At 39.5% G+C, this 24,604-nt stretch overlaps 1 protein-coding gene across 2 annotated transcripts in view; it reads left to right on the top strand.

Moving 5' to 3' along the window:
- Positions 1-24,604, top strand: part of pitpnc1a (phosphatidylinositol transfer protein cytoplasmic 1a) — a 124,745-nt gene that overhangs the window by 62,167 nt on the left and 37,974 nt on the right. Inside the window, exons 2-3 of one of the 2 annotated variants that reach the window (XM_079833328.1) lie at positions 9,471-9,619; positions 23,567-23,655. In XM_079833328.1, coding sequence (XP_079689454.1) covers positions 9,471-9,619; positions 23,567-23,655 — 238 coding nt within the window. Of the gene's footprint in view, positions 1-9,470; positions 9,620-10,197; positions 10,308-23,566; positions 23,656-24,604 lie in introns of both variants that reach the window. The other variant, XM_079833327.1, reaches the window with a different exon arrangement.

Raw genomic sequence — 24,604 nt, 5'->3', positions numbered from 1 at the left:
AAAATACCTTGGCCATGACTACTGAAAAGAGGAGATGGGGTCAGACCGGAGCATTCAGACCAGCTTACTGCTTACCAGCTTACTGTGACCAATACCATTGTGCAAGGATATGGCATTCATTCTGTACTATAATGTCATGGTTTCTCTACAGTATAACACATAGCTTGTTTTGGCTCATGTACAGCATGTACCTTGCGTGGGTTGATAAGAAACTGTTTTGCTCTTTGTTCTGATTGAGCTTTCTAGAAGAACAGTTGCTGTTTGATTAGCCCTCCCTTCATCTGATGCAGGCTGCTTAACACTGTTAAATAAACAATTCACATCGCTCTGGGTAGTTAAGTGTGAGGTATTGGTTTAAAATCAAAGTGTTCTCTCTCCTCTGAAAGGAGAGCATGATTATCCCAAGGCAATGGCCCTGGTAAACAGTGTTTATTCAGTCTGCTCTAATAACAGAGCCTGAAGTTTTTGTGAAAAGCTCATCAATGTCAGCTAAATTCTTGAGTCTGGTGCAGTCTTAAAAGAATAGTTTACAAAATTGTTAAAATTGTTGTCATTTATCCACCATTATGTCACTCCAAACACATTCTGCTTTGTTGCTGCTTTGTCTTCAGAATATCTCAAGTGCTTTTTTTTCTTTAATGGGTACTCTAAAGTGGAATTCATTTACAATGATTTAGTTGTTTTCAGTTGTTTTTAATCCTAGAGAGTGCAAAAAATCTATAAATGTCTCTTCTGTTCAGTCTGAAAGACATCTACATAGGTTGAAAAGATAAATCTGTTGCGGACAAACTAGTTAGCAGTTTGTTATTATAGACAGCTGGAGTGCTTGAAGTTGTTCTCATCAAGAAGATCACAGTTCATTTGCTGTTCTCCATGGGCACAAATCCCCTTAAGCTTTCTAATTAGTAACGAATGGGCGGAATGTAAATGTAGTGCGCTGCTGCTCGTGGTTTAATGATATAGTGGAGTTTGAGGAGTATTGTGTAGATAATGGCTCTACAGTCATCTGTTACCATTGCTCGCCTACTCTCAACAGCCTGTTGCCCGAGATACAGTCTTTTACTTTGTCTTCTCAATAGCGCCTTGACAATACATCATCTGGGAGAGTTTTAAAGCATTTCTAAAGTGTTTGTGCCTATGCACGTTGCGTGTGTGTGCTGGTGCTATGATGAAATAATCAGACAGACAACCAAGAGAATGTTCTTGTCACTGAGGTTACTGCTATTCAATTTTATTCAGTTAAGAATTGAAAAGCGTTTATCATTAGTTTGTTAATCTGTACTTGCGAAGCATTAATTTTCCCTCAAGGCCACTTATAGTTAGTCAGGATGTCGAACTGGTGTTCTGCAATGACACTAGTTGACCTAAAAGATAAACCATAGACCAGGGGTGGCGAACTCCGGTCTTGGAGAGCCTTAGTCGGGCAGAGTTTTGCTTCAACTCTAATCAAACACACCTGAACAAGTTAATCAAGGTCTGAAGGGTTACTGGGAAGCTACAGGCAGGTGATTTTTATCAGAGTTGCAGCTGAACTCTGCGGGACTGTGGCTCTCCAGGAGTTTGCCACCCCTGCCATAGACTACAGAATAAAAAAGGCTAATACTATTGCGACAATGCTGAGAATACAATGTATTCTTGCATTGCATTATGCAATGCTTCAGAACAGAACAACAATTGAAATTGAGCATTTGCAGCTTGAAAAAAAAGTTTTAGGCACTTTAAAGGGATAGTTCACCCCAAAATCAAATTTTGTCTCTCATAGTTGAAGTGTACCTATGATGAAAATTACAGGCCTATCTCATTTTTTTTAAGTGGGAGAACTTGCACAATTGGTGGCTGACTAAATACTTTGCCCACTGTGTGTGTGTGTGTGTATGTATATATAGACGTGCCGCTGTCCTGCAGATTTTAGCTCCAACCCTAATCAAACACACTGGAACAAGCTAATCAATGTCTTTAGGATTATTAAGGCTACAGATAGAAGATTTTATTTATGGTTGGAGCTAAACTCTGCAGGACGGCAGCAAACCGGGACCGACATTGCCCATTTCTGCCCTAGCAACAACCCAGAACACCAAATGCCTGAGCAGCATCCAAGAACACCTTATCAATGCCCTGTCAGCAACCCATAACATCCAATGCCTGAGCAACATCAAATAACACCTTATAAATACCCTAGCAACAACCCAGAACACCAAATGCCTGAGCAACACCCAAGAACACCTTATCAATGCCCCATCAACAACCCAGAACACCCAATGCCTGAGCAACCACCAAGAACACCTTATAAGTGCTCTATCAACAACCCAGAGAAGCCCATTAATGCCTTAGCACCCACCTAAAACACCATATTATTGCTCTAGCAACAACCCAAAACACCACAGTAATGCATTGGCACCCTCCCAAAGCACACTATCAGTGCCCTAACAACAACCCAAAACACCACAGTAATGCATTGACACCCTCCCAAAACACACTAACAGTGCCCTTGCAACAACCCATAACATCTTAGCAATGCCCTATCAACAACCCAGAGTACCCTAGTAATGCCTTAGCACCCACTCAAAACACACTAACTGTGCCCTAACAACAAACCAAAACATATTAGCAATGCCCTATCAACAACCCAGAGTACCCCAGCAATGCCTTAGCACCCACTCAAAACCAAGGGGGTAATCCAGCCCCCGGAAAGCGTACCTTCCATAGGGGCGGCCATTGCTAACCAAGCCATCACCTGCTGTTAGCATCCCATTGACTCCCATTCATTTTGGCCTTTGACAGCGAATATCTTTACATCTGAGGCATTTAAAGACTCCATTTGTCCATTGTTTATTTCTAAACAAACACGACAATGTATAAAATGCTCCATTACCTTGTATCTTACACTATCGCCCCGTAGAAGCCGGTTTTGTAAAAAGTAGGCTAACGATTGCGTCATAACCACGTCGCGCTGTACCGTATAGACCCGAGGAGAAGCACGTAGAAAAATCTTTTACTGTCTATGAGGTAATCAGGGGGACGTGGAGGCATAAACGCCGATAGAGATGTTGCAAATCCTGCTTCATTCATCAAAAGTTGCTCCTGCTCACTCTCTCTGCCTCTGCAAGATTCGGTGATTCAGATTTTTAGTTGCACAACTACTAGAAGACTTGCCACTGTCGGACAGGTTGCTCACGTCACATCTACGTCGTCAAGCTCAGTCTGAGGCGGCGCAGTACGCTCAGCCATCAGGAAGTGAGTGCTTCTACCTGACTTCAATTTTCCCCGTCGAAGCCTATGGAGTCGCTGTGTCCATTTCTTTTACTGTCTATGCTCAAAACAGACTAGCAGTGCCCTAGCAACAAACCAAAACACCAAATCAACGCTCTAGCAACAAGCTAAAATATCTTAGCAATCCCCTCATCAGCAACCAAGAACACTCTAGCAATACATTATCAACCCCTAAATCACATCACCATCACAACCTAGCATCTTTTGTTAAACCTAGCAAGTTGCTAAAGTGGCTACCCTAGTGGGAAGTTTTGCATTAAGGCACCACTCAAATTCCTTTCAAACATGCTGTTGACACATACTGTAGTCAGTTCACTGCAGTGCATGAACCTCTCTGTACTCGTGTTTGAAGTCTTTCTTCAGTGTGCCCGAGAGAGATTTTTCTGTATCAACAAAACCACAGTTTTCTCTTCCCAACATAATCAGGGCAGCCCTCAAGAGCTCTCAAAGAGCAGCCTGACAGCACAATCTAATGACTCGTCATTAAGTAACCCATGAAACACAGGCACTCTGCAGGTAACAGAGTGCTGCTGTGGGTGATACTAGAGTTACGCTTAAAAGAACAAAAAAGACTCAAGTTTGCTATCATAGAAGATCAAGCAGCTGCCTGGGGGATGTGCAAAGCACACACTTCTCTATCCCTGCCTCATTTATTTATTTTTAAAATCGCATTTCACCGCCAACACTTAATGCTCTCTCATGCAGTCTGTCCATCCTCTCATCTCTGCTCACGCCTGTCCGTCACACACAAAGTGAAAGTGGTAGCAATGAATTATTCACCACCACTTGAACCCCGTAGCTGCTCTTGTTCTCTCGCTTTTTCTGCAGCTTTAATTGGATTTCAGAGGATAACAATGTGGACAATATCTCATTTATCAAACCAAGAGCGATGGTTTTTAAAAAAGCTCAGATGAATGGAGGTGAAGGTTGAGCATGGCATGCTTCAGGGGAGAGAGGAGGTTAAATATTGATAGTTGTGTGTAGCACACAGTGGTCGCATTAGACATTGAATATGAATGTTTGAAGTGTCATTTCTTCTCTAAGAGGAATTATGACTGGCTGTGTAATGCCTGGTATCTATTAGGTGAAAAGCAAATTAAAAGTGAAGTGTCTAATTTTTTACAAAAAAGGTTCAAATACTTTTTCCTATTCTAGCTTATTGTGAATATAAAAATTTAATTGCAAATACAAAAATGTTTCTTTAACCCAACATAGCAGCACCGATTCAAGCAATAATGTGAGTTTGGGGCGAGACTATCTGTTTAACCGACCAATGGCATGTGAGGGGTGTGTTTAGGAAACTTGTTTGGGAACGGTCATTATTTTTGCAATTCTGCTTCATCCTTCAGAATTTACACACTTGGTCTGTCTTTGTTCTCTCTAAAGTGCACTCACATTAGTGACATTTTGTTTGCAAAAACAATTTTGTGTTACATTGTTACGCTACATTGTCAATAGTGTATGCAGCATATGTATAAAACACAGCTCACTTTCAAATCAAGCCATTTTCTGTTGGTCAACACATTGAATGACTTGAGCAACTTGAACCTGTCTTGAAATCTGTGTGGGTAAATCTTTTTCCCTTTTGTGCATTTCCCAGTGGTGTGGATTCCTATTAAAATGATTTGATTTCGCTCGAGAATTCGCAGAATGAAAATGTGACTCTTAAGTTCTGTTTCTCTTGATTGCACCCCTTAGTTCCAGGATCACGCATCCTGAAGACCTTGGCAGCATTCCAAATCACATACTTCCCTACTATATAGTGTGCAAAAAAGAAAAAACAGTATGTGACAAAATAAGAATTTTCGAATCTGCAGTAGGCATAAAAGAGTACGTAAAAAGTCCCGGGATGACCTACTACTCCTTGTGAGATTCTGAAGTATGCATTCTATGGACACTTTACTATCCCATGAGGCCACGGGAGAAGGTTGCAGTGAAGTGACGTAACTGACACTGGGAAGTCACATTATAATGAAATCATAGCATTCATAGTATTCATACTACACACTCACATATTCTTTAAAGTACTTATTCTGAATAAAAAAAGTATGCGGTTTCAGACGCAGCCCTTGATTAGCTGGTTCAGGTGTGTTTAATTAGGGTTGGAGCTGAACCCTGCAGGACAGTGGACATTGAGGACCAGAGGTGAGAATTATGAATTAACCAATACTAATTATGAGTATAACTAATTAGCTTTGCCATAAAGCTTTGACTAATCACTTACCACTACTGTATGTGCAAAATTATATTGAATATTTTAACACCGCTTTAAATAGGCTTTTAGTGCATTAATATAAAAACATTTTGCTAGGTTTTTTTTTCTTTTTTTACAAACTGAGGTTCAAGTACAAGACAGGCCACAGAAACTGCAAATACATAAAGCTAAAAATAACTTGAATGTTCTTTTAATATCAAATACAGGGAGTGCAGAATTATTAGGCACGTTGATTTTCTGATCATATTTTTTTTCCAGGCACATTTGACCAATTCCAAACCACAGTAATCCTAATAACTACTATTGATTTAGTATTTAATAATGTATAAGTGATATATAATTGTTCATGAAGGCTGGAAATGAAAATCACCTTATATTCAGGTGTGCAGAATTATTAGGCATGTTTTCTTTTACAGATAAATTGAGCCAAAAAAGAGATTTAACTCAAAAAGTATTAAATGCCCATGAGAAGGATGCAATACTAATGCAATACTAGACATTGCAGTTAAGGCATGACCATTGGACAGTGAAATGCTCGTTGGGTCAGCAGGATCTGACAAAAACAGCTGGTGAAGAATTCATCTTCCAGAATCTGGCAGTACGTTTTGGGAGTTCATTTTTAGTCCATCTCTGCAAAACGGACTTCAGGATGGACTAAAATGAACTCCCAAAACGTACTGCCAGATTCTGGAAGATGAATTCTTCAAACAGTGGTACTAGAGGATGTGGTGCTGGTCCTTCAAGAGTCACTCTCAACCTATCTGTCCATAAAGCCTATAAAAAAACCTTCTTCATGTATTTTACAACACTTCAGCTTGTGATTCTTATCTAGTGGGGGTCATTTTTTAGGATTCTTTACCTAACTGAAGTCTCTGAGATCCTGACACCTTCACTTCTGCAGACTCCAGGTAGGTTGCAGCTCTGGAAAATGGTGGCGCTGGAGACTAAAGGGTTCCTGATGGTTTCACCCTTAATTCTTCACCTTAATTCTTAATTCTTTTGCAGTTAACAGGTGTCTTTTCTCCGCCACATGTTTTTGTCTGACCCTGCTGACCCAACGAGCATTTCACTGTCCAATGGTCATGCCTTAACTGCAATGTCTAGTATTGCATTAGTATTGCATCCTTCTCATGGGCATTTAATACTTTTTGACTTTTCAGTCTGAGTTAAATCTCTTTTTTGGCTCAATTTATCTGTAAAAGAAAACATGCCTAATAATTCTGCACACCTGAATATAAGGTGTTTTTCATTTCCAGCCTTCATGAACAATTATATATCACTTATACATTATTAAATACTAAATCAATAGTAGTTATTAGGATTACTGTGGTTTGGAATTGATCAAATGTGCCTGGAAAAAAAATATGATCAGAAAATCAACGTGCCTAATAATTCTGCACTCCCTGTATATTTCATGCTCCTTTTATACACACATACTGTAGTAGCAGTATGAGAGATGTTCACTGGAACACTTTGCCTACTAAGATTTTTATTTTGGCTAAGATTTGTGAAGATGTTCATCTTGCTTCTACCCAGCCTGAAGGCTTTAAAAAAAGAAGTACGTCATATCTGATCATTGACCTATAAATAAAACCACACGAGCTGCAGGGCTGTGGTCATACTTCGCATGTATGACTGGCTTGATAAGGATCATTGCGTGTCTCCAGTGTGGCAGTTAATGCAGAAAGCTGAACAGATGCCCGAGGCCTGTTCTGTTCACACAGATAAGCAGCTGTCACAGCTGTCACACACTCCAAAACTTATGATACTGCATCCAGTATCAGGAAGAGCATAACCCTCGTGATTGCGAGGCTGCAGTATGTTTCTACTGACTTGTGTTATGGGCTGGAACTTGTTTCTGTGGAGGACCAAAGGCTATCCCTAATCTTAATCTGGTCTACATTTACTGGTTATTTTGGCAATTAACAGGAGACTGACTGGCATATAAAGTGGCCAGTTATGTGACATTTAGGAGAGGATTGATCTGAAACCAGATATACTATAACTTGATGTAACTTTACAAGTGTGCTTAAAGTCTGCACAAAACAGAAATTGCGAACTACTTTTCTTTACTTTTGTGATGTATATCCGAGTGATAAGGCTATATAGGCTTAACGAGAATGAAAATGTGTGTCGAGACTTGATTTTGTTCATCTGGAATTGACTGGATTGTGAAAAATGGGCATTGCAAACAAAAGATGACCAGCATGAATTCCAGTGGTTGGCTTATGCTGGTATAGCTGGTGAAGCTGGTGTCCTGGTTAAAGGTATAGTTCACCCAAAAATTAAAATTACCCCCATCATTTTCTCACCCTCAAACCATCTTAGGTGTATATGACATTTTTCTTTCAGACAAATACAATCCGAGTTATATTAAAAAATGTCCTGGCTCTTCCAAGCTTTATAATGAAAGTGAATGCGAAGCCAAAATTTGAAGCACATAAAAGTGCATCAATACATTATAAAAGTAATTCACATGGCTCCAGGGGTTAATAAAGGCCTTCGGAAGTGAAGCGGTGCATTTGTGTAAGAAAAATATCCAAATTTATAACTTTATGAAGTAAAATATCTTAACGAATAATATTCGTCTAAAAGAAGAATATCATATACACCAAGGATGGCTTGAGGGTGAGTAAATCATGGGGTAATTTTCATTTTTGGGTGAACTATCCCTTTAAGAAAGGGCACTCCAGCAAGAGATCTGTTTAACAGCTACTACATGTATTACACCTTGTTGACATCAAGAACACAATTATGAACAAATTGCAGACGAAATGAAGAAACGCAGACCTTTTCTGACCTTTTCTATCCAGAATGTATGACCCATAGAAATGTCTTTGTACTTGTTTAACTAGAGTTGCTCCTCACACGAGCGCTCATTAGCAGTGCTGTCTCTTGTTGTTGCCGTCTTCAGTCGTTTATTGTAGGCTATTTGTTCAGAATCCTCCATTTCTTTTCTTGACCAGTTTTGCCACCTTATGCATATGCGAGCTGTGCATCCACTTTAGTGAATTTAACACAGATGAAAACAAGGCTGTGAAGGATAGGCTTACAGTCTTTACAATGGCACACACTGTTTAAAGATCCTAGATCCTGAGTGTTTTTGTCGACCCATCTTTTTTTTTTTTGTAAAGGGCTGAACAATTGGTATGTTGTTGGTATCCATTGGTATCCATTGAACATACTGTACTTCTATCCATCACAGCCTTATTTTCATTACTGTCAAAAAAATAACTGTGGTGCTACCCTGACTAAGGTCTATTTTGGAGTATCAAAGTTCCTTTCAAGGAAAGCCTGTTCACTTAGCAGCCATATTTGAAGGCAGCTGCAGTGATGCGACGATCAGCGATTGGCTCTTTTATTTAGAAGGCGGGACTTAATCCGCCATATTGCGTGTTGTTCTTTCTCCCATTCACAAGTAATATGAGTGCACTGTCTTTGGTATATCTGAAGTCTTTGGGGGTAACCACCTTACTTATGCACCACAGAAGTAAGCTATTTTCTGTGATTTTGCGAGACTTCCGATTGACTAACCGCTATAGGTAAATAACTAGAAGAATAAAAAAAGTGTTGTAAACGGTAAAACTATTTGTGCTACTAACCAGTGTGTTTATAATTATGACAATACATTAAAATAATACCAGTTTGCAATATCAAGCAGCAAAACAAATTGTTTTTGTATAGCTAAAACTGGAAGTGACTCCAGAAGCCTGACTCATTCAATTTACAAATCACCATACCCAATCTTATGTTAAAAACATGGTGGATAGGATGCACAGTAAAAACAAAATAATAATAATAATAATAATGTGTACAGTATGTGTGTACTGTGCTGATGTTGAAATCTATGATGATACAGTTATTTTACACTATGCATAGGCATAAAAACCGAAGTATACTTTGGACTTAATTTGTGGTTAAAATATGTCACGTTTTAAGTGAGTTGAACATGGAGGTCCTGACTGTTTTGGGTCTGTGTCTCTAGTACAGGATTGGCCAGCTGTACATGATCAGCAAGCACAGCCACGAGCAGAGCGAGAGAGGAGAGGGAGTGGAGGTGGTGCAGAACGAACCCTATGAGGACCCCACCTACGGAGCTGGACAATTCACTGAGAAACGCATTTATCTCAACAAGTGAGTAGAAATTGTCATCAATTACTTGTTGGGGCAAAGCACGAGTCTTTGGTTCATGTGGTCAAGGTGTGTGATGCACTATATTAGTCAACACATATGTTACACATTAAAGGGGACCTATTATGCAAAATGGTGTTTGAACATAAATGTGTATCAAGACAACCTTATTTATATAGCGCTTTTAACAATGCAGATTGTTTCAAAGCAGCTTTACAGTGTTAAACAGGAAAATAATGCAACATAATTTTATCCAGCCGTATAGCCATTCTGGAGAAAACGGTGTCATCAGTTCATTTCAAATATCATACAGTGACAGTGTGGGCTTTAGATCAGTAATTAGATCAGTAATTTAGTTTATATGGTTAATTTAGTTGAATAATTAGATTTATTTGGATATTTAGTTGAAAAATGTAGTGTCCCCAACTGAGCACGCCAAGCCAGAGGCAACAGTGGCAATGTCGGCAGTGTTTGTACACAACCACCCTAATGGTAAAAAAACCACCCAATCCTCTTTTTTTAATCCCCATAAATCATAAGCCGTGTCTTAGAACAAGCCATTTGACGTCACATATGTGTAGGCACGGCTGCTGATGGACTCCGCCCTATCAGCATAGACCCCGCCCTGAGTGAGCTGTACACGGTCCGCCATATTTATCTCCTCGCCAGAGCATTTAACAGCAGCATTCAGGTAAGAAATGTATTCTTATTAAAGTCACTAAAGTTATTCAAGGGCAGTGAGTGATGTTCTGTTTATTAACAGCATATACAGTATAGCAGTAGGTACTGTATATTACGCTGCTTTCACTTTAATACACAGATCTAATATACACATGGGATTTCTTTATTAGCTGTTTACTTTAACAGAAATAACCGACTGCGTTTATGTAAACTTTGACATAACCTTGTGTGTATTTGACAGTTAGACGCAATAAGACGTGAAAAAGTACTTGGTTTAATACTCACGGGACGCTCTGTCTGACGTCCAGCTCTCTGTGTGCGTGCTTCGGATGTGTGTGCTCAGAAAACCGTATATCAGAAGTTTAGACTGAAATGGCTTTAAAACGCATGCAAATAATAAAGTTTCATGATGATAAAGAATTGCAATTTCACGTGAGCATCACCGTGATAGAGATGACCAAAGTAATTCGTTTTTGGCAGAGTATCCAAGGCATGAGCTGTACAGGCCCTCTTCTGGAAAGTGGGCGTGGAGCAGCACCTCATTTGCATTTAAAGATTTATGCACGAAAACAGCATGTTTTTCCTTCCACTCAAAAATGGTTTAATAAATGATTTGTGTGTATTTTAAACTGAAACTTAACAGACACTTTGTGGAAGCCAAACCATAACATGCTTGTTGACTGGCAGCATAAAGCCACTTTGTAGAATGTTCTGGCCAAGATCCAACATATAAACATGCATGTGTAACAACAAACTGTTGTTGCTTTACGTGACAATTTATATGACATTTATAGGTTTAGATCTGATAAACTGCCAAGCAACAAAGTGGCAGCTCATTCAAATAAGTCTCCTTGAATGGACCTACTGCACACAGAAGAAATGAGTGCAAAATATGACTTGTGATGAGCATCTTTTCTTGGCTTTATATCGTGTCTGCTTTTTCTGCATAAACAGGCTGGATGCTCAAGTCTTCTAATGCAAGAGTGACCTCTCTATTAACTCAGATGTTTCTGAAGTGAGTCAGTGTTGTTAGCGGCATTACATGTATCATTCTGCTGCCAGTCGCAGTGAGACGAGCGTCAACCTGTAACTGCATAAGTCATAAGATGATGTATGTTACTGTGTGATTTGTTTATAGCCGAGGTATATTTAATGCAGAAAGGCACCGTATCTGAGCCACCTGGAATGTAAAAAAGATCTGTAGGTTTTACAGGAAGAAATTTTAAATATATCGGTTGAAGATAAAATCAACATTCTCTTATTTACAGTACCGTTCAAAAGTTTGGGGGTAGTAAGGTTGTTTATGGTTTTGAGAGAACTCTTTTATGCTCACCAAGGCTGCATTTATTTGATCAGAAATGGTTATTTTGTGAAACTCTCATATGATTACAATTAAATGCTGTAACTGTTTTCTATGTGAAGTTACACTGATCAGGGAAAAACATTGACCACTGACAGTGGAAGTGAATAACACTGATTATCTCTTCATCACGGCTCCTGTTAGTGGGTGGGATATATTAGGCAGCAAGTGAACATTTTGTCCTCAAAGTTGATGTGTTAGAAGCAGGACAAATGAGCAAGCGTAAGGATTTGAGCGAGTTTGACAAGGGCCAAATTGTGATGGCTAGACGACTGGGTCAGAGCATTGACAGAACAGTGGTGAACCGGCGACAGGGTCACCCATGCTGACCCCTGTTCAACGGCGAAAGCGCCAACAGTGCCGTGCCGTGAGCATCAGAACTGGACCATGGAGCAATGGAAGAAGGTGGCCTGGTCAAGTTTTCTTTTATATCACGTGGATGGCCGGGTGCGTGTGCATCACTTACCTGGGGGAACACATGGCACCAGGATGCACTGGGAAGAAGGCAAGCCGGCAGAGGCAGTGTGATGCTTTGGGCAATGTCCTGCTGGGAATCCTTGGGTCCTGCCATCCATGTGGATGTTACTTTGACACGTACCACCTACCTAAGCATTGTTGCCGACCATGTACACCCTTTCATGGAAATGGTATTCCCTGGTGGCTGTGGCTCTTTCAGCAGATTATGCTCCTGCCACAAAGCAAAAATGGTTCATGAATGGTTTGAGGAGCACAACAACGAGTTTGAGGCGTTGACTTGGCCTCAAAATTCCCCAGATCTCAATCCAATCGAGCATCTGTGGGATGTGCTGAACAAACAAGTCCTATCCATAGAGGCCCCACCTCATAACTTACAGGACTTAAAGGATTGGATCATACCACATATGCCAGATACCACAGCACCCCTTCAGGGGTCTAGTGGAGTCCATGCCTCAACGGGTCAGGGCTGTTTTGGTAGCACAATATTCATAATGTTATGCCTGATTGGTATATATTAAAATGTAATTTATTCCTGTGATCAAAGCTGAATTTTCAGCATCACTACTCTAGTCTTCAGTGTCACATGATCCTTCAGAAATCATTCTAAGGGTATGTTTACACTACACTATTTTCAAATGAAAATGGAATACTTTTGGCCAATAAGTCTTGCTGACCCCAAACGGTGGTATACTGTTCTTATTATGCATCATTCATCAGTACATGTTATATTATTTATTCAAAAATTTTCAAATTTAAATTTTTTTCAAATTTAACTATTCTTAACTCTTTCCCCGCCATTGATGGAAATGTCTTGTTGTTTTCACTGTTATATGGTAGGGGGCGCTGTTACGCAAATTCTGAAAGAGTACAGAATCTCCTGAACACAGGCGAAGAAGAAGCAGAAACAAGTAATATCATATGTAAGCAGATACATATGAAAAAGAACATTTAAACAGCATACAAATCAAAAGTGACTAATGTTATTGAATCAAATGTCGACCCAGGGCGGGCTACAGGACTGATGAACTCCATCTACTCCATCTGTGTTTTGATCATCGTTCTGAATCTGATCCGGATGTAGTCTTTGACAAAAACATGATTTTTCTCAGCCTTTTGCTCGAAATGTTGCTTTTTTAATGAAATTTACAGACATTCAAGTGTTGATTAAAAAAAGATTGCATAAGCTAGAATAAAACCTTTTTAATCGTATAGTGGTTAGTACTCGGCATTGTGGCTGAAGCAAAAAACGGAGGATCTGTTCTTTAAAAAAATAAATAAAAAAATTGCATGTTCAGATATTCATACAACAAAATATTCTGAGGGCTATGTGAAAATTATCAAAAATGCTGGCGGTGGCTGGCAATCTTTTTTATTATTTTTAAATGCTGGCGTAGAAAGAGTTAAATATTTGACTTTCCCTTTCAGCTGACATCACCTACACTATCGTTAGGCCGATCAATTATTTAGCTTAAATTCAGGCCTTGTCATTCTCAATAGATACCATTTTTTTCTACTTGAATATCATTTGGAAATATGTCACTGAAGTAAAATGGGTTGCAAATGCCTTTTCAGAATTTTCAGACAGATCTGCTATCTGCTAATCTCCCCTTTTCCCCCTGTTGTTTGTTGTCTTCTTTTGTAAATGTCTTTTAGTACATTGACATTGAGCCTCAGTCGGAGTCAATGCAGTCCACAGGAGATCTTCAGTTCATTCTCACTGAGAGAGCAGTCTCCAAGCGGCTGCTAGTTTAACAAGAATAAGTAAGGACATGACTAGGGACCCAAACACTTTCCCAAAAATAGCCAGCAAACGAGTTCACAGGACACAGTCCCCCCAGGACACTGGCCAATCTGGGCACTGATAAATCAGTCACTCATGCAGATGTGCTTTTGGAGAAATGCTTTATTGAGCTGAGACATCAGTCCCCCCAGGGCCAGCTTGATTAAATTGTTCCTCGAAGGGTCATGATTGGCTGAGTGGTGGTCATGACATCACTTGTAACTGGTTCAGACCATGGAGCAAAAGCGTGGTGGGCTTCTGTGAATGTTCAGTGAAACTTTAAATGCTTTTATCACATACACTTTTCATGCTTGGTCTTTTTTTCTCACTAATAAATTAATTCAGACCTGTAGTTATGCTCTATACTCAAAGTTGTTGGCTGTTCAGAAAATCACTCAGAAATTGTAACCAGAAATATTTGAAGAAAAACTTATCAAATTCGAAATGTTGCCTTGGCTACTAACTCAAATAATAACTGACTGAAATACTGTAAGTAACTGAAGTACTAAAGTTCCTAAAACTAAAACCGCAATCAAAATAAAGTAGCTGCATATAGAGAGAAATATAAACAAACCAAAAGCATCTCCAAGTGGACAAAATAAGACCTTGTCCTACAGTTTGTTTTCTACTTGAATATCATTTGAAAATGTCACAGAAGTTAAATTGGTTACTAAATTGGTGTGTGTGTGTGGTCCAGGTAGGTTTACTTGGTTACGTTATGAGGACAAAATGTAAATGGTAAATACTAAATGGACTGCATTTATATAGCGCTTTCAACAGACCCATGGCCATCCAAAGCGCTTTACATATTGCCTCACATTCACCCATTCATACAACGATGGCGTATGTCCCCACATAGATTGCAATATCCAAAATCCTTGACCTTGTGGGAATATTTTTTGGTCCCCATGAGGAAAACCGCTTATAAATCAGACTAAGTGATGGTTTTTTTCAAATGTAAAATTGCTGAAAGTTTAGGGTCAGCCTGCATCCCAATGTGCACACTATCCATCCTAAATAGAATGTGCCATTGGTAATTTTCAATACTATTTAGGAACACAAGGGATAGAAGATACGGATTGTGTACAGTATAAAAAATGGGGAAGTCCCCATAAAACATGAAAACACATTGGGCCCTATTTTAACGATCTGAAACGCAAGTGTCAACGCGCGAAGCGCAAGTAACTTTGTGGGCGGGTCTCGGCGCTGTTGCTATTTTCCTTGCGGGATAAATGGCTCTTGCGCCCGGCGCAAATCTAAAATGGGTTGGTCTGAAGTAGCTTCATTATTCATAGGTGTGGTTTGGGCGTAACGTGAATAAACCAATCCGAGCGTCATCCAACATTCCCTTTAAAAGCAGGTGCGCAAGTTCCATTATGGATTGCTATTATTATGGCGTATTTACCAGGCGCACGCCAGGAGCGGTTCACAGCCGAGGAGACTGATGTTCTTGTAAGAGCATTGAAAGACAGAGAAGTGAAGTTGTAATGTTGTACATTATGGTAAAGGTGATTTCACAGTCTTTTTTTTCAGTCTTTCAGTTTTTTCAGTTTTTCAGTCGATTTTTTTTCCTGGTTCTTGACGGACAAACCAATTTGTCAGATGTCCTTATATACATATATGTCTTGCCACTATATTGGGCAAACAGGTCTTATCCTTAATTATTACAATTAGCCTGAATCATTTGTAAGCTAGATTTATACCTATTTTTTCACATCTTCGTGGCACACCACAATGATTTCCGTCAACTCATGTGTTAATATTTTTTTAGTGTAACAATTTATGATTTGCAAAAATAACTGTTGCATCTGTGTAGGTTACATGAGCAAAGTGTATGCGCGTTGTGCACGCTATACATTATGGTCAAGCATGCGCCCTTAAAATAGCATAATGAACAACGCGCAACGCGCCACTGACTTTAGACTAGGTTTTTTCTGGTCAGTGGCGCAATTGTTTAATGGAACAGCAAAATAGCACCAGGGATTGTTTGCGCCGGAACACGCCTCCTTTTTTGCGCTGAACCGCCCAGGTAGCGCAAGTTCATTCACTAGTTTAGCGACGTGCTTCTGTGGAGGGAAAAGCGCGCTTTGCGCGGGTGCAAAATAGGAATGACACATGCGTCGGTGTACAAAGTCAATTGCGCTGGGTGCAAGATAGGGCCCATTGTGTGTTTGACTTTGACAAGCATTAATTTAAAATATGAATAAATAATAGTGATAATGATTTTAACAGCCTGTCTACTGTTGTTCTACTTGTAATTAACTAGCTCGCTACTTTTTTTTTTATCAGACATTTAAACAGACAGATTTTATTTTCCTGTTCAGACCGCAGTCGCTTTTGCTAGCACGTCCACACTAGTTGTCATAGTAACGAGGCAAACTGGCGTAGGGTTCAGCATGCATGAGACTTTAGCAATGCATGTTCTGCCACCGATTGTTTTCCATTAGGGCCGTATCCAAATCTGACAAGGGTGTAATGCCAAGTAATGTACCACAGTTAGGCAAGAGTTAGAGCGTTGACTGGTAAGAATGTGTCCTTTTTCAAGAAGGCATTCAAGTTGTTTACGAAGTGAAGCATTTGACATGATCTGTGGTCTTTTTCACCCTCAATATGTCTATTAAGACACACTGTTGTTATTAACAACCCCTCTCATTATAGAGAAGATAAAAAAACACATTCTAATCATTTAGCCTGACCGAAAATCAGATTTCAGACCATTTTTTAAATCGGTTTGGATCAGGCAAATTATATTTTGTGTTCCGACTACAAAAAAAATAAAAATAAAGAGTTGGCTAGGCCTGCTTTTGTTAATATTAGTGTAGTAAAGTCCGTTTATATGGGAAGAAGGAGGCGGGAACTGGCGAACGTTACAAGACTTTAATAAAATAACAAACACAAAATGAAAGTAAAAGTGGCAGCCCCTCACGGACGACTGCCGCTCACACGCATAACAAAACGTAAACTAAACGCAACGTAAAGTCCAGGCCTGGTCCTCTCTTGTCTTGCACTACTCTTCTCTGATTGGTCAAATGACCCAGTCTGTTGTGATTGGTCTACTCTGCTCTGATTGGTCAGATGGCCCAGTCTGTTGGGATTGGTCTACTCTGCTCTGATTGGTCAATTGGTCCAGTCTGTTGTAGGGCTGTCAAAATAAAATTTTGAATTTAGAATATTCGTTAAATTTACCAAAAAAAATGCACATTCGAATGTAAAAACCATGCATTCAAATTTTTGGTAGAGGTGCGCGAGACATGACGATGACGGAACTGACGCAGTTTGTTTATCCACTACAGTGCGGTGAGGCTGTGTTGTTAGTTTGAAAAAGGCCGGAAAAAACACTGAGGATTCGGAGTCAGAGAGAAAATGGGCAACCTGTCTGACGGCGTATACAGTCAGACACAGAGCAGATCAGAAGAAGGCAATCAGGGCTTTGGAACATGAGATGGATATAAATGAAAGAGAAGATGCATTACCTGCTGACGAAGATCCTCTCAGTTGGTGGCAAAATCATGCAGTATAACGTTATATGTATCCACATATTGCGCAGCTGGCAAAGACATATTTGATCATACCTCAGCAAAAAACGCTCCGCACTCGCTGCAGGTCAAGTTGACTGTTTGGTGTTTTTGACGAACAATATGTAGATGTTTAGTGGGTGAAAATGGATTGTTTCTGAATGTCTGTTTGCTATTTTGTGTTCACATTACGTTGCCTGTTGAAGTGTGTTTTCTCAGGTTACTGATGCACTTGCAGTTTTATGCACTTTTGTTACCTAATTTTCCTTACATGCTCATTAATGAAATTATTTAATAAAAATTGTTTGAAAAGTTAATGCACTTCAAAAAGTGAATGTCATTTCATTTCAATAAAAGACCCGATGCTTGATTTGGTTTATATTTGCTTGTTGCGCTCGCTTGCGCCCTTTTGTGGGCATAGGAGACAATACAGTACTTTTTCCCTAAGTATTTTCCCTAAGTAACATGAAGTATTGTCTTTAGAATTTTAATATAATTCGAATTTTGATAACACATTGAATTTAGCTTTTCAGCCATTTTGACAGCCCTAGTCTGTCGTGATTGGTCTACTCTACTCTGATTGGTCAGATGACCCAGTTTGTTGTGTGATTGCTTTACCAATGAAGATCATAGGCTGGCATTATGCAAATGTGTTACAAACCTATGTAGGTCCAGCAGGAAGTAAGACTGGAATCACTGACAAATCGGTTCTTTGTTTTGGAAGACAATAACTCAGTTTTACCTGCACTTTGATCTTTGAAACTTTGCAGACCTTTTACGTTCAAAAACTAAGCTATTAACACACTTTCAAAGCTATATTACACACTGCATGAAAGAGAATTTCTGAAAAAGCATAATGGGAGCTCTTTAAATACACCCAGTGAGACAAATAATTAATACGGAAAGCCAGATATATTTTTTTGTTCAGTGTTGTTTTTAATCATACACACCCATTAAAAACAAGCCTCTAACCTTTGACCCAGTGTCTGCGGCTCAGACTAAATTTAGTGTGAGGCTTCAGTAGCTCAACATTTGCTTCATAAAAAATTACATTCATATTGAAGTGTGTACAAATGTGTGGGAGAAGAGCTGCCCCTAGTTCAGTGTTGTTTTTTTGTTTTTGTTTTACAAGCCTAACATATCCTATTTTACAGTAGAACTTCAGTAGCAGTTACAAAAAACTGATTAAAAATAATTCCTTTCCAAAATACCCTTCATCTCGTGTGTACTGATGATAAACTAGAGATAAATCAAGACTTAAAGGGGATAAAAGACATGATGAGGAGGAATGGTCAAAATGGAGCACACATGAGACCAAAAAAGACAGAAGGAAGAGAGAAAATAAGAGAGTGTGTGGGGAGGTTGAGATGTGCGTGGGATGGAGACGGCTGAGCTCCCGCCTTTATAGCACGTGTATAATATGAGATTTGGCTGTGGGAAGCTGTACCTGCGTTTTCGCCCACGGGCCACCTGCTTTTGCGCTTTTGCATGCCATGCCACTTACACAAGCTGGAGCCGTTGTACAGGACTTCACAGACGAAATCTAGAACATTTTGGTTCACTTCAGACCGAATGTATGAAAAATGGATGGGCTTATTAATATTTGTATGGATGGAAACAAACAAATCCACCAAATACAATGGGGTATAATATAATGGGGTTTAGTTCAAGTGGAGTTGTGTATGGACATCTGAGGGTTAGTGTAGGCTCGTTTTTGAAAAATCCTTTTTCATCTTTAAAGCCCCTCAGGATGAGGTTTGCTTCCCTCGGGTTAACATCGCAGATGTGCCGAGTCATGCGCCAGTGAAATCTGCAAGCCCTGCATAAAAACTTCCTCTATTCCCCCTGCTCAGGCTTTTAGGACTGGCACCCGTCCCAGTTTCATCCACTCTGCATCTGGTTTATTTAGGACACAACTGCGGAAGGGCATGAGAAGAACTTCATCTCCATGGGCTTACTACATCAAGATGAAAATTCATCATGCTTCCCCAACACAACATTGATTTTATTTGTTTTTTCTATTGCATCCAGCAACAATAAGATTATGTTAAGAATAAACATTGTTATTTACTCACCCTGGATGCTAGACATATATCATAAGGGAAAGATCATAAGTGAATATTGACTTACATTTTGGTCTGTTCCTCATCCAAAGTATAATGAGGGGAGGGGAGGGGGGGGGGGTGATATTTATTAGCTCCTGGTCATTTTGATCTATCGTTATATGACAAGTACTGTATAACAATCATTTCTTCTTTGGTGTTCCATGGACAAAATAGCATACAGATTTGTAATAATGGCATAATTTAAATTTGAGTAAATCACAGCCACGGGACTAAAGATGTTCCACAATTTTACGTGCTGTTAAAGTTTGAAAACAGCAACACTCCCATTCAGTACTGAATCAGAGATATCATCTGGAATGTTCTTAACACAAATTGACCATTTTGTTTAGTCTTTTTAGGAGATTTAAGCAGACAGGAACCCTCTTATTCACTGGCATCTATAGTTCCATGAAGGAACTTTAACATCCATGGAACTTTTCATTGCACAAAATGTTCTTTTATAGTGGAAAAGGGTTCTTTACATGAAGAAAAAAGGTTATTTTAAGAACTGTTCCCTGAAAGGTTCTTTAGGGACCCCAGACTGGTTCTTCAATGGCATCGCTTTGAAAACCCCATTTTGGAACCTTTATTTTTAAGAGTGTTACCTAAAAGTGTCTGAGCATCAGATACTGCAATGTGCAGAGCTATAATGAAATGATCCCAAATGTCACCCACTACTGAGGCAAGTGAAATTTCATTAAAATAACTATTAAAATTACATTGCTATTATAAATGCGTTTACATTTTTGCTTCTATCTCTGCACAAATTATTAGGACTTTGAGTTAGCCTATGGTTTGAGAACAGGTGGTGTTGTAGCCTAAATCTTTGAATAGAATCTTGCTTTGAATATATCAATATTTGTGAGTTTTTCACATGAATATTATTGGGAAAAGGTGATTGTTGTCAAAAAAATCTCTTTTTATCATTTTATGTAATGGACTACTTGCACTGAGCTTCATGATGTACTTCCGATTTGAAATAAAACATCTCACTAGTTTCCAGTTATTTACAAATTGCTGTTGTTGCCTTTCTTACCTAGTTCCTGAAACTCATCTTAAAATTAGTGTTTGGGAGAAGATTTTTTTTAGTCTTTTGCAAGTTTCATACCTGTCGGCTTGCTTAGTTTTTTTTCTGCGAGTTCTGCACCGGTGGCTGTAGTCGGACACCGTCTGTGTTTCTTGGACCGATTTCAGCATGTAGAATCGGCGTCAGGCCGTCGGTGAGAGTGAGAACTCTGATTGGCTGTTCAGCTTAGTGAGTCAGTTCTCGAGAATAAAAGCGAAAGTGATGAAAGTGAGCACAGACAGAAGGCAGTTATAATTTTACGTCATCTTACCTAAGCATTCAAGTGCGTAAATGTTTTCAAAATAACATGAGCCGACTGGAATGAATAAAGTGATCAGTGTGATTGATATTCAAAATGGTAAGAAAGCACTTTGTTTACACTTTGTATATGTGCAGTCCTAGTTTCGGTTTCTTTGATGGTAATAGACTATTGATTCCTGCTGATATAGACAGATATTTACTTACACGCAGGTGCAGAATGGCTCTTTTGGCATTAAAGACACGTGGTGAAAAATTAGCGTAGACAGTTATTTTTGCGGCTGACCTTATTGCACATCCCTTTCAGACACAACATTTATGGGAGTAGAGTATTTAAATGAATCACGCAATGAGATTTACTAAGGTTTGCACTAGTCAGTTTACTGATTTTAGCGCCATCATTTACCGCCCCAAATAAAGCATGTCTTAAACCAGATGCTAATTGGTAGATTGCGTTGGTCATTATGGAAATGATCGGCTGAGGCTGTGTTCTTTCATTTGCATGTCGTCAGTAGATCACGTGCAGAACTTTCCACTCCCATCTGCGTTTTTTTGGATTTGCGCTCTCACTGGAATTTTCCCTGTTTAGTAAATCTGCCCCTAGGTGTGTTCAAGCGCAGCTTTTTGGCCGAGGCGCAGTCGACAAGAGGTGACAACATAGTCAGCTTTCGTTGTCGCAAGTTCTTTGACGTCGACTTGACATGTCCCGGGTTTAGGGAAGTTGTCCCAGCAATCTTTGAATGAAATTACTAAATGCTTCAAACACTGGAATAATCCAAGTGAGAGAGGAGACACATGCATACATCTCTCCTTCATATGTTTTTATTAAAATGATGGCAAAAAGAGAATGAAACCGAACTCGTAATAAAATAAGAACCAACATTGTCTTGGCTTTTCAGAGATGGTGTGAGGCTGTGAGCTGAGGGATTTGAAATATTGTAAAAGTGCTGCAGAGATGCCATGAGTAAGGTATTTTATTAAACAGGTAAATTGCCATTTGTAGCTCTCTGTGAGAAAAAAGTAAAGCATTATCTGTTGTGAAGGGTCATCCGCATGCAGAGCTAAAGCACAACCAAAACAATGCTCTCCCACATAATGCATGCAGTTTTGTTTTTTAAGTGGGTCAAAAGTTACATAGGCCATGTACACACTGTAAAGTTTCAAAGTTTACACACCCCTAAATTATTGTTCCGTGTATGTAAGGAACATGAACATCTCCTGAAATTTTAATGAATAATCACGTGTAATAAATCAGAAGTTAAGTTCATTACACACTGCATAGAATTTTTGTAAATATGGTTGTCACCATTTGCATTATTTCGGGGGTTAATTCAGTTGTAGAATGCTGTTGCAACTCCTGTAAATTACTGAACTATGTGTGTACAGAACAGGATTAAGCACTAAAAGGTGGAACAGAGGTCTTGTTTACACCTGGTATTAAGATGTGTTCTGGTCGATCGGATCAGAAGTGGACGACGCCTAGTACAGGTGTAAACGGGATCTAAAATGTTTTGAGCCACTTCCGTCCGCTTCCAGAGGTATTTAAAAAGCGCATTTGACTGGATTGCTTTTTGTAGTGTAGACGCTCATTTTGTCAAATGAGTTCGAACAGCCACTAAAATACTCTCCTCCTACTGACCTAATGTGTGAATATTATGGGAAGTGCGCTAACCAGACGGGATTAAACTCTGTCGGCTGAAGACCCAAGTTTAATTTGAAGATGAAAAACGTACCAAGCACAATGTTCTCTCACCATTCCTGATTTCTAACACACTCTCAGCGTTCGGCTTGTCTTGTGGCCGTCAGAGCAGAAACTAAAGCTGATGCTCTCTGTGTTTTTCTGTCGTCTCCTGGTTGTGTTCATATGTAAATTCTGTGAGCTTATTTTGTCCATTAGATTGAATGATCTGGAAAAAGCCCATACATTTAACTGCCCATAGACCCTCCCCTCGAACAAATCAGGACAGAAGTGGTTGCAAATGGACAAAAGAGACGGATTAAAACACCAGGTGTAAATGGGAATGTGTCTCCCTCGTCTACTTGTGATGCGATCAACCAGAACACATCTTAATACCAGCTGTAAACAGGGCCTGAAAGCAGTTGTTGGAATCCAGCTTTCTGTATTCTCAGTTCATTCTTAAAGTGGAAGGTTTGATTTTTCAGAATATATATAATACACATTTGACTTGGAGAGCAGGCTGTGATAGAGTGGTAGCAAGGAGATACTTTTTTTAGTTTTTGTTGAGAAAATGGAAGCAGTTGGTTGAATATCTGAAGTTGTTTGACATATTTATTCCAAAACAAACTGTATTATTGCACTACTGTACCCTGTCTTGTCCCGTATCTCGAGAATCATTGAGGCACTGAAGATTTCAGATCCCTCTAGAGACTGATATGCTGTCTGTTTAGCAGTCAAACTCACCATTCACATTCACAGCCATCTATTAGGACTGAGTGACTGATTGAAGACCGTTTTTGCAGCTGCTCTTAAGGAGATGTTGGCAGCGATTAAGGAAACCTGATCTCGTAGAGAATGAAAGTGCATCTTCCTCCCCGAGCGGCCATCAGCGCTTCCTCACTGCAGCTATTAGTCTGTCATTACTACTGTTATTGCAGCAGGAGGGACGGGCCGTTTGCCACTGGCGCAGTGAGCTGGCACTCTCCAGTTTCTTCTCAATACTTACCCTTCCTGTTTCTTTCTCTTACAGCAAGCTGCCCAGCTGGGCCAGAGCTGTGGTGCCCAAAATCTTCTATGTGACGGAGAAAGCGTGGAATTATTATCCCTACACCATCACCGGTAACTACAGTTGCTTACTTGCAAGCATACAGTCCTGTTGTGATTGCTTAACATACATCTTAAGATACTTTGGCAGTAACAAACTTTAACTAACTTTATTTAAACTGCTGAGCAAGATTATGCCCATACTATTGATCTGCCATGACAGTAATTGGCCTGAAAAAAGCCATAGAAGACGACTTTTAATTTAATTTATGATTAAGTAATATTACATGAGCAAGCGTGAGTGCTTAAAGGATTAGTTGGCTTCAAAATGAAATTGTCCTGATATTTTACTCACCCCCATCTCATCCAAGATGTCCATGTCTTTCTTTCTTCAGTCAAAAGGAAATAACGTTTTTTGAGGAAAACATTCCAGGATTTTTCTCCACATAATGGACTTCAAGGGCAACCAACGGTTGAAGGTCCAAATCAATGCAATTTGAAAGGAAGGGCTTTAGAGGCTCTGCCGAGGAAATAGGGTCTTATCTAACCAAACCAGCTGTCATTTTCCCCCCCTAAAAAAGTATAATATTACGCATGTTCGCATGGGGCGGTACTTCCGCCTACGTCTCTTGCATTACGCGATAATGCAATCCGTGGCACGTCGCAGAGCAGCGCAAGATGAGCAATTTGGGTTAAAAAGTATATACTTTTTTTTTTTTTAAATGGCCGATGGTTTGGCTAGATAAGACCCTATTCCTCGTCTGGGATTGCGAAACTTCGAAACTGCATTGATTTGGACCTTCGTTGATTGCCACTAAAGTCCATTTTGTGGGGAAAAATCCTGGAATGTTTTCCTCAAAAAACTTCATTTCTTTTTTGACTGAAGAAAGAAAGACACGAACATCTTGGATGAGATAGGGGTGAGTGAAATATCAACAAAAATTTGTTTTGAAGTGAACTAATCCTTTAAACTAAGAGGGTTCAGTGTGGTTCTATATAGAACCCCAGGGTTCATGACTCTGTT

This window comes from Gobio gobio (assembly GCF_949357685.1).
Source record: "Gobio gobio genome assembly, chromosome: 1".
Taxonomy (NCBI): Eukaryota; Metazoa; Chordata; class Actinopteri; order Cypriniformes; family Gobionidae; genus Gobio; species Gobio gobio.
The sequence above is the reverse complement of the archived record's forward strand: the minus strand, read 5'-3'. Positions and strand labels throughout refer to the sequence as shown.